General features: G+C 49.7%; 1 protein-coding gene across 2 annotated transcripts in view; it reads right to left on the reverse strand.

Annotated features, from left to right (window-relative positions):
• PRKCA (protein kinase C alpha) overlaps nucleotides 1-16,427 on the reverse strand; it is a 362,209-nt gene extending 345,782 nt beyond the window's left edge. Inside the window, exons 1-2 of one of the 2 annotated variants that reach the window (XM_060202620.1) lie at nucleotides 16,108-16,427; nucleotides 12,063-12,094 (exon numbers count right to left, since the gene is read on the reverse strand). In XM_060202620.1, coding sequence (XP_060058603.1) covers nucleotides 12,063-12,094; nucleotides 16,108-16,280 — 205 coding nt within the window. In that variant the 5' untranslated portion in view covers nucleotides 16,281-16,427. The remainder of the gene's footprint in view (nucleotides 1-12,062; nucleotides 12,095-16,107) is intronic. The other variant, XM_060202619.1, reaches the window with a different exon arrangement.
• Between the last annotated feature and the right edge of the window lie 1,170 nt (nucleotides 16,428-17,597).

Genomic DNA, 17,597 nt, shown 5'->3' on the forward strand with positions numbered 1-17,597 from the left:
ATATACAGCTTCCCGCTTTAATTCAGTAGAAGAAGGAAAGAAATTTAATCACTTCGGGGAGTCGGGCGGTAGTGCAGCGGGTTAAGGGCACGTGGCACAAAGCGCAAGGACCGGCTTAAGGATCCCAGTTCAAGCCCCCGGCTCCCCACCTGCAGGGGAGTCACTTCACAGGCGGTGAAGCAGGTCTGCAGGTGTCTGTCTTTCTCTCCCCCTCTCTGTCTTCCCCTCCTCTCTCCATTTCTCTCTGTCCTGTCCAACAGCGACGACATCAGTAACAACTACCACAACAATTAAAAAACAAGGACAATAAAAGGGAAAATAAATAAATATAAAAAAATTAAAAATAAATAAAAAAGATATTTAATCACTTCAAAGCTGACGGAAATCAGAAGAAAGTCCTTATGACAGGAGCCTAACTTTACTCAGTGAAGATTTTTGTTTTGTTTTGTTGTATTTCCCTCCAGGGTTATCACTGGGGCTCGGTGCCTGCACTACAAATTCACTGCTTCTGGAGGATATTTTCCCCATTTTGTTGCCGCCGTTGTTGCTGTTGTTGGCTGGGGCAGACTAAGAGGGAGAGAGAAAGACAGACACCTGCAGGCCTGCTTCACCACTTGTGAAGCAACCCCCTTCAGGTGGGAAGCCGGAGGCTCAAACCGGTGTCTTTACTCTGCTCCTGGCACTTAGGGCCATGTGCACTTAACCTGCTGCGCTACTGCCTGGCCCCCTATTCAATTAGTTTTATTTCCAATTCTAACAGCATCACAAAGAACACTATTAGGAGACCTGAGGGGGGCCAGACAGTGACACACCTGGTTTAGAGTTCACATTACAGTGCACAAGGAAGGACCCAGGTTCAAGCCCCCAGTCCCCACCTGCAGGGGTTGGGGAAACTCAGTGGTGAAGTGGTGAAGCAGGGCTGCAAGTGTCTTTCTTTTTTTTTTTTTTTTTAATGTTTTATTTATTTTGTATTTATTTATTTTCCCTTCTGCTGCCCTTGTTGTTTAACATTGTTGTAGTTATTGATGTTATTGTTGTGGGATAGGACAGAGAGAAATGGAGAGAGGAGGGAAAGACAGAGGGGGGGAGAGAAAGACAGACACCTGCAGACCTGCTTCACCGCCTGTGAAGCGACTCCCCTGCAGGTGGGGAGCCGGGGGCTCGAACCGGGATCCTTATGCCGGTCCTTGCGCTTTGCGCCATGTGCGCTTAACCCGCTGCGCTACCGCCCGACTCCCATGCAAGTGTCTTTCTCTCCCCCTTCAGCTCCCCTTCTCAGTTTCTCTGCCTCTATCCAATAGGGATAATAACTAAAAACATTTAAAAATATAAGAGATGAAAAGACCTGAGGTGAGTAAGAGGGGTTGGCTACTCATTTATTTAACTTCAGGTACAGAAAAAACTGGAATGAAAACTGACCTTTGCTAAGTTTCCTGGTCTCTTAAACCACATGGCCTCAGGCAAATCCGTTTTCTCCCCCACCCCTACCTATCTTTCCCTCTTCCCGCGGGGCTGGGGCAGTAACGGCAGCCAGCTCTCCACACGGTGCAGCAGACCGTCAGCGTGACTGGCGAGGGGTCACATCAACCTCTGCTTCACACATCTGGAGCCCACCTGAAAATCCGCCCTGTGCCCACGGGAGATTTCTGATGGGTGTCTGAGTCTCGCTGATGGAGGAGTAGCTGCTGGTAATGAACCCGAAATTCAGACGGAATAAATCAGTAGGCGGTTTTAAAAATAGAAAGCACTGCCTGTTTTTAAACATGTAAATATTTCTTCGTTATTTCCCTTATTGATGTGTATGGGCGGATTCAGTAGAACTCAGTATCACCTCTGCCTCTCGCCATTTAGTTTCCATCTTGTTAGACCCTGGACTTCCTACACAACACTGATCAATATCCCCTGCGGGGCCAGGTGGTGGCACACCTGGTGAAGAGCACACATTACAGTGTGCAAGGACCCAAGTTCAAGCCCCTGGGTCTCCACCTGCAAAGGGGGGAAGCTTCGCAAGTGGTGAAGCAGGGCTGTCTCTCCCTCCCTCTCTAGCACCCCTTTCCCTATCAATTTCTGGCTGTCTCTATCCAGTAGAGAAAGATAATTTTTTAGAAATTTTAAAAATCAGGATCACTTGCTTCATTAAATCGTTAGAATAATGGGGTCGGGTGGTGATGCACCCTGTTAAGTGTACATAGTGCACAGCACATGGATATGAGTTCAAGCCCCTCCTCCCCACCTGCAGGGAGAAAGCTTCATGAACGGTGGAGCAGGTCTGCAGGGGACTATCTCTCTTCCTCTCTGTCTCCCCCTCCTCTCTCAATTTCTCTCTGTCCTACTGAGTAGAATGGGCAATGGATTCACAGTGCCTGCACCGCGCCCCAGTGATAACCCTGGCCAAAAAAATATATATACACACACACACGCACACGCACACGCACACACACACATATCCTTAAGCTAAGAAAACAAGAACTTTCAAGGAGTTATTTTTCTATGCTTCAATACATACTTCACATGGAAATCTAAGGCTGTAAAAATATCCTATGATCAGGAGTCAGGCTGTAGCGCAGCGGGTTAAGCGCAGGTGGCGCAAAGCACAAGGACCGGCATAAGGATCCCGGTTCAAACCCCGGCTCCCCACCTGCAGGGGAGTCGCTTCACAGGCAGTGAAGCAGGTCTGCAGGTGTCTATCTTTCTCTCCCCCTCTGTCTTCCCCTCCTCTCTCCATGTCTCTCTGTCCTATCCAACAACAACGACAACAACAATAATAACTACAACAATAGAACAACAAGGGCAACAAAAGGGAATAAATAAATAAAATATAATATAAAAAAAAATATCCTATGATCATGACTTTTTTTTTTCCAGAAAAAGGGCATGACATACAGAACAAAACCGAGACAAAAGTGGAAATGATGTCTGTCATGATGTCTGTCATAAATAAGAAAAGAACCAGCATGGGAGGGGCAGCATGAAGTGAGAGCCACGTCAATTTTCGAATCCGTTATATCTGGAGGTAAGCTCTGGCAACAGCCCAATGAACACAGTCATTCTTACTATCTCCCCAGCCCAAACCAAGTTGGCAGTCGGACCCTCCTCCTACCGCCCTGCTCACCCGACTTTGTTCAAGATTACCTATGCTTAATACACTCCTAGCCACCAGGGTCTCATTCACAGGGGCTTCTATCATCACCAGAGCTGAATTTTTATTTTTAGGGAGAGTCGGAGACACAGCACCGCTCCAGCACCTATAAAGCTGGCTCCCACTAACACTGAAGCTTGGCCCGAACTTGAACCCAGGGCCTTGCGCACAGTCAGGCACATGCTCTACCCACGAAGCTACTGCCAGGTCCGTCATGTCCCACATTCCCACTCTTATTTCCTCACTACCTGTGAGAGTCACTCGGTTAAGACAGCTGGGCCGTTAGCTCCCACAGGATGGAGATTGAGATGTACTGGTCATGTGGGCTTGCGGAGCAGAAAGGATGATCCGTGTTCACGTTAATCTTGCTGTATGAGCCTGCTCTTAACTCTCAACTCGAGTGGACAATTAATCAAACCATTCTCCATTCCATTCCATTCTTGATAGAAACCTATTTCCAGAAACCATTTTCCCTTTTGTATCATTTCACAGAAGGGTTTTTCTGCGGCCGTAGTAATTTCCACTAGGTTCAACTATTAATTCCACACTAATACGGAGAGGCTCCAGTCTGACATGAGACTTCAGAATTTGGTTTAAAAAAAAACAAAAAAAAAAAACCTGAAACAAAGGGTTTGTCATGGAAATTCCGGCAGACAGATGAGGACAGAGATGCCTTACTGCTGCCACCAAGAAGTCATTTCGATATTTCCCTCAATGGTGTCATTCTTTCCTCGTGTAACTCCAGGCTTTGGAAGTATCAAAGAGAAGTTCGGACTTGGCTCTAGGCAGTGTTTTCTGCAGAACTGTTAGGATCTGAACGTGTACTGTACTCCAGCCACCCCGCCCGCTTAGTAAGCAACTTGGCAGCTCTCGGTTCTAAACTGGGCACACTGTCCTGTATCCTATGTGGTGTCTGTCTGGAGCTATATACCCGCGGTGCTGCGTGGCATTTGACATACACTAGTTTCCATGTTCACTGAATTAAGCCTTTGAAGCAATCACAGTCACAGCTGTGCCTTCCAGAGCTGCTCTGGCTTTTCTAGCTGGTCCCTTGTGTTAAGAGCACAGAAATGTCTGGTAAGAAGCTTAACAATACCAGACTCCGGCCAGAGGGGCAGCTCACTGGGAGGGTGTCGGCTCTGTGATGCATGTGGCCCCCAGCTCCCCACCTACAGGGGGGGACACTTCACAAGCAGTGAAACAGGTCTACAGGTGTCTGTCTGTCTCTCTCCCTCTCTATCTTCCCTTTCCCTCTCAGTTTCTCTCTGTCCTGTCCAAAATAATTGAAAAAACCACCACAGGAGCAGTGGACTCATAGTGCAGGCACCAAGCCCTAGTGATAAGCCTGGAGGGAGAGGAAGAGAGAGAAAGAGGAAGAGAGAAAGAGAAAATAAAAGAAGAGAGAGAGAAAAGAAGAGAAAAGAGGAGAAAGAGAACAGAAGAGAAAAGCCACCTGAAGGGCCCTGCACAGTTCAAATCCGTCCATGCTGAGAAGCCAGCAAGAAAGCTGATGGTTACTGGGGCTAAAAACTAAGATCTGAGTAACAGCGTCCAGGAGACAGTGATGCTCAGGGGTCAGTAAACCACTACACTGTGAAATTAAAAGGCAGTGATGAATTTTACCCCTCTTAACCTATGGTCTGGTCTTGTTAATAGTTCCATTTTATAAATTATTAATTAAAAGACATAGCCACACTCATCTGGGGAAGAAGAAAAAAAAAAAAAAGGCAGAATTCTACTGCCTGGTAGAATGAATAAGCTTCCCACCCTGAAGCACAAGCTTCTCGTGGAGAAAACGTGCGTGGATAAAATAACGCTTTCACTGAAGGCATCGAGAGCGAGTTGCGGTTCAAGGAACTACCCGTCAGAAATCATCTCGCTCCAAGAACACGGCACAAACTGGGGACAACCAACAGGAATGGCACCCGCCTGCTCCTACTTTAATCAAGCTCTAATACATTTTTAGAGAAAAATGAGGGATTAAAAAAAAAAAAAAGCCAAAGGAAGCAAGCAGCTGTACCTGTAGCTGCACGCCCTTCCACGGGATTTCTCTGTGGGGTATTCCTAACCATTTCATCTTCTGAGAGCACAACAAGTGCTTTGATCTGACATGAACACAAACTCTCCAGAAGTTTTGAAACATAGTCCTCTTTCAACAGATTGTGTCCTCTCAAATGTTAGGATCTCACACACATTCTTTTAGAGTTCACGTTCTGTCTGTCCTTGAGCAAGGAGAAATGAGGTGTCAAGGTGCTGGCCCATCATGGGCCGGGGGGTGGCACATATAGTTGAACCACACGTTACAGTTCACAAAGACTTGGGTTCGAGTCCTGGAAGAAATCTGGGGGGCGGGGGGGGCACAGAGGATTTGCAAGTAAGCGGTGAAGCAAATCTGAAGATCTGTCTACCTCTCTCCCTCCATCTCTCCTCACCCTCTCAATTTCTGGCTATCTCTAAACAATAAATAAAGATAATAAAAAAATTAGTTTTTTTTAAAAAAAAGATGTTGACCCATGATTTGAGGAAAAGCCCAAGACGGAGAGTCAGGCACCGACATGAAAATCAGGGGTCGGGGCCCAGCGGCGGCGCACCTGGTGGAGCGCACACGCTACAGTGCGCAAGGACCCAGGTTCCAGCCCCCAGTCCCCGCCTGCAAGGGGAAAGTTTTGCAAATGGCGAAGCCGTGCTGCAGGTGTCTGTCTTTCTTCCTCTCTATCTCCCCCCCCCTCAATTTCTGACTGTTTTTTTTAATAAATATAATTTTTAAATAAATAAAAGAAAATCAGTAGCCAGTCAGAAAGCTTAGGAGCAACTGACTCTGTGCTGGAGACGGACACACTGTTAGACAACCAGTCTCACTATTCAGCCCGACTAGGATTCTAAGCCCCCTCTCCCCCCCATTCCATCATCTCTTGACACTGGCTGTCCCCACTGCTTGGCTCTCAGAACTCTGGGCCCAGCGATGAGAATAACTAGACATCCTTTTCTGAAAAGCTTCCAACTCCAATCCCCTCTCTGTTAAAGGTCACCCTCTTTTACATTGGCCCAGCTTTCTGGAATTCCTCTAGTTTCCCGTCCCTCAGCTCTGACTCCTACGGAAGGAACACAAACAAAGACTTGAGCCCGCTTAAGAGATGGAAATTAACTCTCCCAGGAAGAGATCTTCAAACTGGGAGGAGGGATCAACAAAAAGGAAAGGCAAGTTGATTAAAATTAACTCCTGAAAAATACAGGGCTGCAGTCAGTCAGTCAGTCACACGCAGAAGAAGTACAACATGCAACATGTGGCGTGTTTATTAGCAGGGAAATGGCTCAGGACTCAAGGGCACTTGAGGGCAGCAGCGATAACAAGTCAACGAGCCACTGCCTGCGGGTCCTGCCCGAGCATCGCCGCTGGTCACTCAGAGTCAACATCCGTGGGTCCTGCCCGAGCATCGCCGCTGGTCACTCAGAGACAACATCCGTGGGTCCTGCCCGAGCATCGCCGCTGGTCACTCAGAGTCAACATCCGCGGGTCCTGCCCGAGCATCGCCGCTGGTCACTCAGAGACAACATCCGCGGGTCCTGCCCGAGCATCGCCGCTGGTCACTCAGAGACAACATCCGCGGGTCCTGCCCGAGCATCGCCGCTGGTCACTCAGAGACAACATCCGCGGGTCCTGCCCGAGCATCGCCGCTGGTCACTCAGAGTCAACATCTGCTCTTCAGGCTGAGCTGTGGGGATTCATCCTGATGCTCTCTTTAGGACATCTCTCTCTTTTTTTCTTTTTCCTTTATTGGGGGGTTAATGGTTTACAGTCAACAGTCAAATACAGTAGCTGGTACGTGTGACATTTCCCAGTTTTCCACATAACAACTCAGCCCCCACTAGGTCCTCTTCCGCCATCCTGTTCCAGGACCTGAACTCTCCCTCCCCACGCTCACCCCAGAGTCTTTTACTTTGATGCGATACACCAACTCCAGTCCAAGTTCTGCTGTGTGTTTTCTTATTTTTCAACTCTTTGTTATTATTAGTGATCTGGTAATGGTCAACAAGATTGTGGGATAAAAGGGGTACAATCCACACGGTCCCCACCCTCCCCTGGAAGCTTCCAGTGTCCCGTTCCCTCCATTGGAAGCTTTCGTATTGTCTACCCCTCTGGGAGGATGGACCAAAGATCTTTATGGGGAGCAGAAGGTGGGAGTTCTGGCTTCTGTAACCACTTCTCCGTTGGACATGGGCATTGGCAGGTTGATCCATACCCCCCAGCCTGTCTCTACCTTTCTCTTTAGGGCACCTTAAAGAGCAACCTGGCACACGGGCAGTGCATTTTAATTTCTGGTGTTAAGCAGAAGAAAATAGGAAAAGCTTGCCAAGGTTAACTGGATGTAACAGTTGGTGTAAGTAACCGTTTAGCATGTCAAATAAGCAGGTCGCATTCTGAGAGTTGTTTTCTGTCACTGTAATTAGAGAAGTGCATGAGTCTTGCTGTAAGAGGAAAGCAGCTGAGTGGGCTCACCGCCCCTTCCAGTAGGGACAGGAGCAGACGACACTGTGTGGGCCCCACTGCCCTGAGGAAGAGGGGGTGTGAGCAATGCCAGGGCTTTTCTTCCTCAGGGAGGAAAGTATTATGTGGGCAGGAACCAGCTCTCCACTCGCCTCACAGAGCTGAAATAAACACTGAAGAGGATCTCAGAATAAAGAATAAAGACAAAGGGGAGGGGGCTGGGTGGTGGCACACCGGGGAGAGCGCAGGCATGACCCTGCACACAAGGACCTGGGTTCAAGCCCTCATCTGCACCTACGGGGGGGGGGGGAGGCTTTCTGAGTGGAGATGCAGGGTTGCAGGTGTCTCTCCAGCTCCCTCTCTGTCTCTCTCTTCCCTCTTGATTTCTGTCTCTATCAAAACAAAACAAAACAAAGGAAAAAAGAAAAACAGTGTCCCTGTAGCTTGGTGGGCTTATCACAGTGCTACCCCTGGTGGCAATAAAGATGAGTTAAATAAAATAAATGAATGAATGGATAAAGATGGGCTAGCAAAATAGCTCACTGGACAGTGTGACTGCTTTGCCACGCACTGCACATGACCCAAGCTCAAGACCAGCCCCCCCCGCCGCATTTAAAAAGGCAATTTATAATGATACCATATAAACACATCAGAGCTACAAAAGCACAAGCTTTGTCTTCATCCATGAGAACCTTATAAAAATGCTTCGGGAGTCGGGCGGTAGCGCAGCGGGTTAAGCGCACATGGTGCAAAGCGCAAGGACCAGCTTAAGGATCCTGGGTTCGAGCCCTCAGCTCCCCACTGGCAGGGGAGTCACTTCACAGGCAGTGAAGCAGGTCTGCAGGTGTCTGTCTTTCTCTCCTCTCTCTCTGTCTTCCCCTCCTCTCTCCATTTCTCTCTGTCCTATCCAACAACAACACCAATAACAATAATAACCACAACAACGACAAAAAAAACAACAAAGGGGAAAAAATAGCCTCCAGGAGCAGTGGATTCATGATGCAGGCACCAAGCCCCAGCAATAACCCTGGAGGCCAAAAAAAAAAAAAAAAAAAAAAAAGCTTCATGGCTTCTAGATCCACTCTGACGCCTTCTTGTCCTTGGCGTTTAAGGTCCTTGATTTTGCTGTTTCAGGCAAGACATTCTCACAAGAGGAAGCTTCTATGTTACTTAATATACTGGGAAACAGCAGTCCTCAGGGTTCAATCAAACACAAGAATGGAGAAGCCACTCAAGTGGGGATGATCCCTTTATCTCTTCAGAGAAGTCTCCTACCGCCATTCCTGTTAAATCACGGGGAGAGGAATGGAAAAAGAATCTTACTGGACTGTCCTACATGCTTGTGAAACTGTGTCTTCCATAAATACATACATGAAGGGGGGGAGTACAATGGTTATGCAAAGAGACTCTCTTATCTGGGGTTCCAAGGTCTCAGGTTCAATCCCCTGCACCACCCTAAGCCAGAGCTGAGCAGTGCTCTAGTCTTTTTGTGTGTGTCTTTCTCTCTCTCCCCCTCATTAAAAATGAAGTATTTTTCAACCATTTTTTTTAAGTGAAGGAAAAGGAGTGGCTTCAAACATATGGCAAGAATATACATGGGGACTTTGGAGGAGAAAGTTGGCTGTGCTCACTGAAACATAAAACACGTTTTACAGCGCACGTCTCTAGGTCTAGCTGCTGTCAGCTGTGCTTGAGGATGACAACAGCACTGTGTGTAGGGGTGAGAAATACCCAGCAATCAAGGAGTAGAATTGTGCCCGTTACCTTACAAATCTTGTTAGTCATAGTTAAATCACTAATAAAGATGTTTTAAAAAAAGGGATGAGTGAATGGATTTGATATGACCATACTTGCAGCCACTATGTAGAACAAGGCAAAACCTGCTATCTGACTATGAAAGGAGACCCACCATGTCTGGCTGGATGAACAAGCAAGCGGCAGAATGACAAAGGATTGCTTAAATTTGTATTTCTTTATGGGGGGAGAGACAGAACTAGAGCATGACTTGGGCACATGTGATGTCGGGGATTGAACTCAGGATCTCACACTCGACAATCCAGTGCTTTATCCACTAAGCCATCTCCCAGACCACAGTTTATTAATGTTTCAAACGAGTAAATGAGTAGTTATCTTGAATATAAGCTATTCCTGAGGATGGGAAGGACCAGAGCTATATGGTCTCACCACTATGAAGTGTTTATAATTCTATGATGATCACTTTCATAATTTAGGTAAAAAAAAAAAAAAAATTATATACTTACATGAGGCCAGCATCCTGTTAACCCTCTACAAATTCAATAGATGTTGTCTAAGAAAACTATGTCGCCCCCCCCCCCAGGCTAACAGTGAGCCTACTGATTTCACCAATAAAAATTTTGCTTGAATAAAAGTGTATAAAGGGGTAAATTATGGTAAATTGCATAATTCTATTTTATGAAGAAAAGGACACTTTTTAAAATAACCTATCCATTTTCTTCTGAAAAGAATTGTAACAATCTAGTAAACATTTTTCATAGGTTTCCACCCAAACACATTAAGAAAAGGAGAAGAAAAAAAAAAACAGTGTAAAAGAATCCTATTTGCAAAGAATCACAAGTTTATATCTTTAAACTTCCTAAAACGTAAGATCATAATAAAGCCTAGGCTCAATCAAACCTTGATAGAAACTTCAGATCCATGACTTTGAGACCAGGAAAGAATATCTTCCTTGTGTCTCTCAGACACTTTGATTACTTTCAAAGGAATAGCCCTTGATTTTCAAAGGAAACTCAAGAGTTTACAAGTACAATCCTATAATTAAGGATATACACATTTTTTTTCTTTTGCCCCCAGGGTTATCGCTGGGCTCAGTGCCTGCACTATGAATCCACTGCTCCTGGAGGCCATTTTCTCATTTTGTTGCCCTTGGTGTGGTTGTTATTATTGTTGTAGCTACTGTTGTTAGACAGGACAGAGAGAAATCAAGAGAAAGGGAAGACAGAGAGGGGCAGAGAAAGACAGAGACTTGTAGACCTGCTTCACTGCTTGTGAAACGACTCCCCTGCAGATGGGGAACCGGGGGCTCGAACCGAGCTCCTTATGCCGGTCCTTGTGCTTTGCGCCACGTGTGCTTAACCTGCGGCGCTACTGCCTGGCTCCCAACGATGTACACTTTCTAAACATTTCAGGTGCGGGTCTTTCACGAGGACCAAGTTCACATATTGGAAGAACTTTTTTCAACAACCAACTTATCAGTCAAATTTTAAAGTTATAAAAAGTACCGTCTCTCTTGAGTAATACACTTAATATTAAACAGCATTCGGCTAATATTTTCTAGGATAGAATGTACTTTCCACTTGCCTAATTTAAACCTATACCCCGATGGGAAATGCAGTCAGAACTAAACAAACATAATGTAGACAGGGAACAGGAGAGCCAGAAGGTGGGTCAATGAACTAGAGATGCCTTGACAGGCCATAGGAAGTGTTGAGCGACGTTTACACAAAATACAATGAAAGGTGTAACAGGTTTGGCGCTGGGTATGTTATGAGGGGCAGCTAGAGATTAGACAAGGAAGCAAAGATATCTTACTAGTTCCACTAGATAATATGTTCTCCCATATTTGGAAACCAAGGGAAAAAAATGTATCAAAGGGGAGTCGAGCAGTAGCACAGCGGGTTAAGCGCACCTGGCGCAAAGTGCAAGGACCTGTGTAAGGATACGGTTTCGAGCCCCCGGCTCCCCACCTGCAGGGGAGTCGCTTCACAGGCGGTGAAGCAGGTCTGCGGGTGTCTGTCTTTCTCTTCCCTCTGTCTTCCCCTCCTCTTTCTATTTCTCTCTGTCCTATCCAACACCGACGACATCAACAACAACAATAATAACTACAACAACAACAAAACAAGGGCAACAAAAGGGGATAAATAAATATTTTTTTTAAAATGTGTCAAAGGACAGCAACCAGTCGTTATCAAATCATCTGCGAAACGGCATACATGCAAATTTTCTTCTGGATGACAATCTAACCAAAAAACAGATCAACAGGAGCGGCGCAGGGCCTAGGGCTGGTTGCAGCCAGCAGTCTCCTGCACAGCTGAGAGATGAAAACAGACGGAGAAAAGCCACAGACGCAGTAACCCCACCCCACCACCCACAGCTCTGTGGTAGTTAAACACTGAGGAGTTTCTGACAAAAACGTTCTTGGGAAAAATGAAAGTTATAGGCAGGTTCTGGTCATCCATGAGAAAAAGGCCGTGCCATATATATATATATATATTATACATGCAGACTACTAGGCAATACTACATGATACTTCACACCAAAATTCCCATCCCTATTTCAGAAAGAAAAACGGTATCTGACTTAGAATCACAAAGGGAAAGATAACTAGGAACGAACACTGCTGCTTGGAAAGCTTGTTTTATGTTGTACTTGAAAATATAATCCAATGTGGCAGCTTACCTTGGCACTGGAAGCCTTGTTTCCCAAACCCCCTGAAAAACAGAAACAAGAACAAAAAAAAAAAAAAAAGCTTAACATATTTTGTGTTGGATATGGTATTTTAAGCAGTTACATGGCAAAGTATTACAGTATTACAATTCTATACATGGAACCCAGAGCCTTGGCAGGAAAGAGGTTTCTACACAGCTAGCAGAGTTCTGCGTAAATTGAAACTTGGGGAGGTCAGATCTGAACTCTACAAGTTTGACTGGACTGTTTGAACGTATCGAGATGTCAGTCCAATATTTGATGCTTTGTTATGAATTCTTACCTTTCAGGACAAAGTGATGACCTTATGACTGTCCATTCAAAGTGGCTGGGTCTAATGTTAAGGCACCCAGAGCCACCTTATGCTTTCGAGTAATAATAGGTTGTAGCTTAAGCTGTTCCCTAAAGACCAACTGAAAATCACCTTTCTCCCTAGATGAAAAAGTACACTCAACATTGACTATGAATATGATTAAAATTCTGTATCTAGAAATTGTCAGACAGCATCATTCTTAAGAATTAATTTAGGAGCCATATTTTATAATGCATAATTCATATCGTCTCTATTTCACTGAGCACAGATAGCATTCTAAGCACACACACAGGCTTACTTTCTTACAAATGACTTTAAAGAACTGAAGCCAAGAACCCCGAGGTGGACATTAAATTGCAAATACCATCCCACCAGGATGAAACGCATTCACATTTTCTCTGAGGTTGTTAGCTCATAGCACTTAATGATTAACATAGTCATCCCTTCCTGTCTCCTCTGCCCCCCCACCAAAAAAAAAAAACATAAGCCCAAACATTTAGTTCTGTAATTGCAATGTTTCAATTATTTAGCTAAAACCCAGAGAGCTAAACAAATTGAAAATACCACCGCTAGCCAGTCCTGGTGGATGCTCCCCTCAGCCGGTCAGATAGTTAGTTTACATTAAGTAGGGGAGGTCTGCAGGGATTACACCAGGAGGAAGATGAGAGGAGACTGCATTTTCCACTTCACATTACACCTGGTGACCTGACGTGCCTCATCAGTTCATCAGAGACCAACCCTTCAGGGCAACTGATAGTGGAAAGACATCTAGCCTGGATGCATATGCTGCAAGTCCCTTTGCTAACTTACCTACTGCCTATAAAAGCAACCCGCAGTTCTGTTTCCATTTTAATGGAACCTCACAGGAGGCTAAGGCCTGCCCTTAACTAAAGGCGCTATCTCCTCTGCCCTCAAGTGCCAAGAACTCATTATTTGAGGTGATTCGCAAGACCTAGAGCCTTGAGAATGACTGCAGGACACAGCCCAATTCTCAGAGCAGCTGTGCTTCTCCTAACTCTACATTTGAGCGATTTCTAAAAAAGGAAACGGAGTGGGGGCAAAGACATTATGAACACCTCTTTTCTAGAATTCATTCTCAGAGATGGTGTTCCCCAGGCTTGATTAACTAATTCTGATATAGGTGTTCATAAAGAGAAAATGAGGGACCTTATTAGCAGTGGGGGGGGGGGGGGTGCGAAGCTCTGCCAGGTGACTTGGTCCAGGTGTGTGCCTTCAGAAGACCCATCCCCAGGCAAACAGGCATTTGACCCGCACTGTGTCTGTGGGGCTTTCTTTCCCTGAAATGTGTTTTTCCCCTGGCGACTCCAAGACGGTCACCCACAGACTCTCCCTGTGCCTTCCAACAAGCTGCTGTGGCAGGGTGCACTGGGTGACACCGTCTCTCGGGTGCAGGTCCCAAGCCCTGGCCTGGCGAGGGGGAAGGAACCCTGCTATTCATAGCTCTGACTTGGACAGTTTCCAAACACGAAGCAGAAGCCGCAGGAGGCTCTGAAACCTGGGTGAAAACTCCTGCACCTTGAATAGAGAGGTCCGGATACCTGTAGCTCCAAGACCCACCTTCCTTGTTTCTTTTCTCTCCATACTTTTTTTTTTGCGGGGGTGGGGGGGTGGGGGGGAGTGTTATCAGGCACCTTTTGAGTCAGCTAATAATGATCGCTGAAAATTCAAAACACGGGGAGTCCCGGCGGTAGCGCAGCGGGTTAAGCGCATGTGGCACAAAGCGCAAGGACCAGCGTAAGGATCCTGGTTCGAGCCCCCCCCCTCGCCACCTGCAGGGGAGTCGCTTCACAGGCGGTGAAGCAGGTCTGCAGGTGTCTGTCTTTCTCTCCCCCTCTCTGTCTTCCCCTCCTCTCTCCATTTCTCTCTGTCCTATCCAACAACGACAGCAATAACAATAACTACAACAACAATAAAAAAGGGCAACAAAAGGGAAAATAAATAAATATTTAAAAATTCAAAACACATATTCAAGAAAGGCAGAGACACCGCCCCCCCCCAATCAATCCATCCTTTTATGAAGTCCTCAGGGGGCGGGGTGGGGGGAAGCGAAAGGACCTGCAGGCAGCTTGGTGGGAACTACCTGAATTCTCACACCTTTTCGCCCTTACAGTATCTTTCCTAAATAAGTCTTCTGTCCTCGCCAACAGGGTGACACGTCTAATCTCGTGTTGACATGGGTCTATTTTAAATGACTCTCTCTGTCCTTCTGCCATTAGCCTGTTCAGCTAAGTCCCCTCCCCCCCCCCAAGGCAAGCTTTCAACAGTTTGTCGCTTCCCTCTCTCTCTCTCTCTCTCTCTCTCTGGAAAGTCAAAACTGTTTCAGAGGCCAGCAGATACAAAATGCAGTAGGCAGGAACCCGAGGTTCCAGCGGAGACCCAAGCAAAGCTTTTGCACCCACACCCAGCACTCAGCACCCAGCACCCAGCACCCACCACACACACACCCAAAGGCGCCCAGCCTGGCTCGCCCTCTACCGGGACAGCGCTGCTCGGGCGACTCCCGGGCGTGTTTCTCTGGGGGACTCTGCAAGCTGCTCTGCTTTCTTCCCTGTGGCTCCCACCCGGGGCCAAACTACAGTTCGCCTGTGCCGGCGGGGAGAGCCCAGCCCGCGCGGGTCCGTGTCCTGCCCCAGGGCAAGTTTCCGGGGTGACCCGGCCCCGCAGGGATGCTGCAAAGGAGGGGCGCCCTCCCTCCACCCTGTCTCCCCCAACATGGGAAGGGGTGCATCTGGGGAAAGGGGTGCGTCTGGGGGGGTGCATCTGGGGAAAGGGGTGCGTCTGGGGCAGTGTACCTGGGAAGTGTTGCATCTGGGAAGGGGTGCATCTGGGGGAAGGGGTGCATCTGGGGAAGGGGTGCATCTGGGGGAAGGGGTGCATCTGGGGGAGGGGGTGCATCTGGGGAAGGGGTGCATCTGGGGGAAGGGGTGCATCTGGGGGAAGGGGTGCATCTGGGGGAGGGGGTGCATCTGGGGAAGGGGTGCATCTGGGGGAAGGGGTGCATCTGGGGGAAGGGGTGCATCTGGGGGAGGGGGTGCATCTGGGGAAGGGGTGCATCTGGGGAAGGGGTGCGTCTGGGGGAAGGGGTGCATCTGGGGGAGGGGGTGCATCTGGGGGAGGGGGTGCATCTGGGGGAAGGGGTGCATCTGGGGGAGGGGGTGCATCTGGGGAAGGGGTGCATCTGGGGGAAGGGGTGCATCTGGGGGAGGGGGTGCATCTGGGGGAAGGGGTGCATCTGGGGAAGGGGTGCGTCTGGGGGAAGGGGTGCATCTGGGGAAGGGGTGCGTCTGGGGGAAGGGGTGCATCTGGGGAAGGGGTGCGTCTGGGGAAGGGGTGCGTCTGGGGGAAGGGGTGCATCTGGGGAAGGGGTGCGTCTGGGGGAAGGGGTGCATCTGGGGGAAGGGGTGCATCTGGGGGAAGGGGTGCGTCTGGGGAAGGGGTGCCTCTGGGGGACGGGTTGCACCTGGGAGGGGGTGCATCTGGGGAAGGAGTGCACCTGGGAAGGGGTGCGTCTGGGGAAGGAGTGCACCTGGGAAGGGGTGCCTCTGGGGGAAGGGGTGCGTCCGGGGGAAGGGATGCCTCTGGGGGAAGGGGTGCACCTGGGAAGGGGTGCACCTGGGAAGGGGCGCATCTGGGAAGGGGTGCCTCTGGGGGAAGGGCTGCAGGGAGGCGGCCGCGTGCACCCACCAGATGAAGTCGGTGCAGTGGCTGCAGAAGGTGGGCTGCTTGAAGAAGCGGGCGATGAATTTGTGGTCCTTCACCTCGTGCACGTTCTTCTGCCTCAGCGCCCCTTTGCGGGCGAAGCGGTTGGCCACGTCCAGGGTGGACGCCGAGTCGTTGGCCGAGTAGACGTCGGCCATGGTGTCCCCCACCCTGCGCCCTCCCGCCTCGTCTGCGAGCCGCCGCCCGGGCCGGGCTGGGCCGGGGGTGCGGGCTGGGGGGCGGGGGGCGGCCGCGGCCGAGACTCGGGCCGGAGCGGCGGCGGCAGCGGCAGCAGCGCGCGAGCCGGAGCGCGAGCCGGAGCCGGAGCCGGAGCAGCCGGAGCAGCCGGAGCCGGAGCAGCCGGAGCAGCCGCTCGCCGGGGGCCCCGCGCTCAACTGACAGCCGCGCGGCCGGTGCGGCGCTTCCTACTCGCGGCCGCTGGGCGCCACCACCGCGCATGCCCGGACAGCGGGGGGGCGAGGGGCGAGGGGGGCGCCAGGGGGGCGCGAGGGGGCCGGCGCGGGCGCTGCGAGGAGGGCGGCGGGCGGCGGGCGGCGGGGCCGGGTGGGCGGGAGGACCCCGTGAGGGGCGGGCCCGCCGCCTCCCCGCAGCGCCTCGCACGCCCCGCCCTCCCGCCCGCCCTCCTCCCCTTCCGTTCCTCGCCTTCCCGCCTTCCTTCTCCTCCTCCTGAGTGCTCTCCCTTTCGCTCTCTCTTCTCCCTCTCCCTCTCCCTCTCTCCTTCCTCTCCCCCTCTCTCTTCCCCCTCTCCCTCTCTCTCTCTCCTTCCTCTCCCCCTCTCTCTTCTCCCTCTCCCTCTCTCCTTCCTCCCCTCTCTTCTCCCTCTCCCTACTCTCTCTCTCTCTCTTCCTCTCCCCCTCTCTTCTCCCTCTCCCTCTCTCCTTCCTCCCCTCTCTCTTCTCCCTCTCCCTCTCTCTCTCTCCTTCCTCTCCCCCTCTCTCTTCTCTCCTCTCCCTCTCTCCTTCCTCCCCTCTCTCTTCTCCCTCTCCCTCTCTCTCTCCTTCTCTCTCCCCTCTCTTCTCCCTCTCTCTCTCTCCTTCCTCTCCCCCTCTCTCTTCTCCTCTCCTCTCTCTCTCTTCCTTCCTCTCCCCCTCTCTCTTCTCCCTCTCCTCTCTCTCTCTCTCCTTCCTCTCCCCCTCTCTCTCTCCCTCTCCCTCTCCCTTCTCTCCTCTCTCCCCCTCTCTCTTCTCCCCTCTCTCCTCTCTCTCTCTCCTTCCTCTCTCCCCTCTCTCTTCTCCCTCTCCCTCTCTTCCTTCCGTCCCCTCTCTTCTCCCTCTCCCTCTCTCTCTCTCCTTCCTCTCCCCCCTCTCTTCTCCCTCTCCCTCTCTCCTTCCTCCCCTCTCTCTTCTCCCTCTCCTCTCTCTCTCTCCTTCCTCTCCCCCTCTCTCTTCTCCCTCTCCCTCTCTCCTTCCTCCCCTCTCTCTTCTCCCTCTCCCTCTCTCTCTCCTTCCTCTCCC

The sequence above is a fragment of the Erinaceus europaeus genome, chromosome 12 (genome assembly GCF_950295315.1).
Source record: "Erinaceus europaeus chromosome 12, mEriEur2.1, whole genome shotgun sequence".
NCBI lineage: Eukaryota > Metazoa > Chordata > Mammalia > Eulipotyphla > Erinaceidae > Erinaceus > Erinaceus europaeus.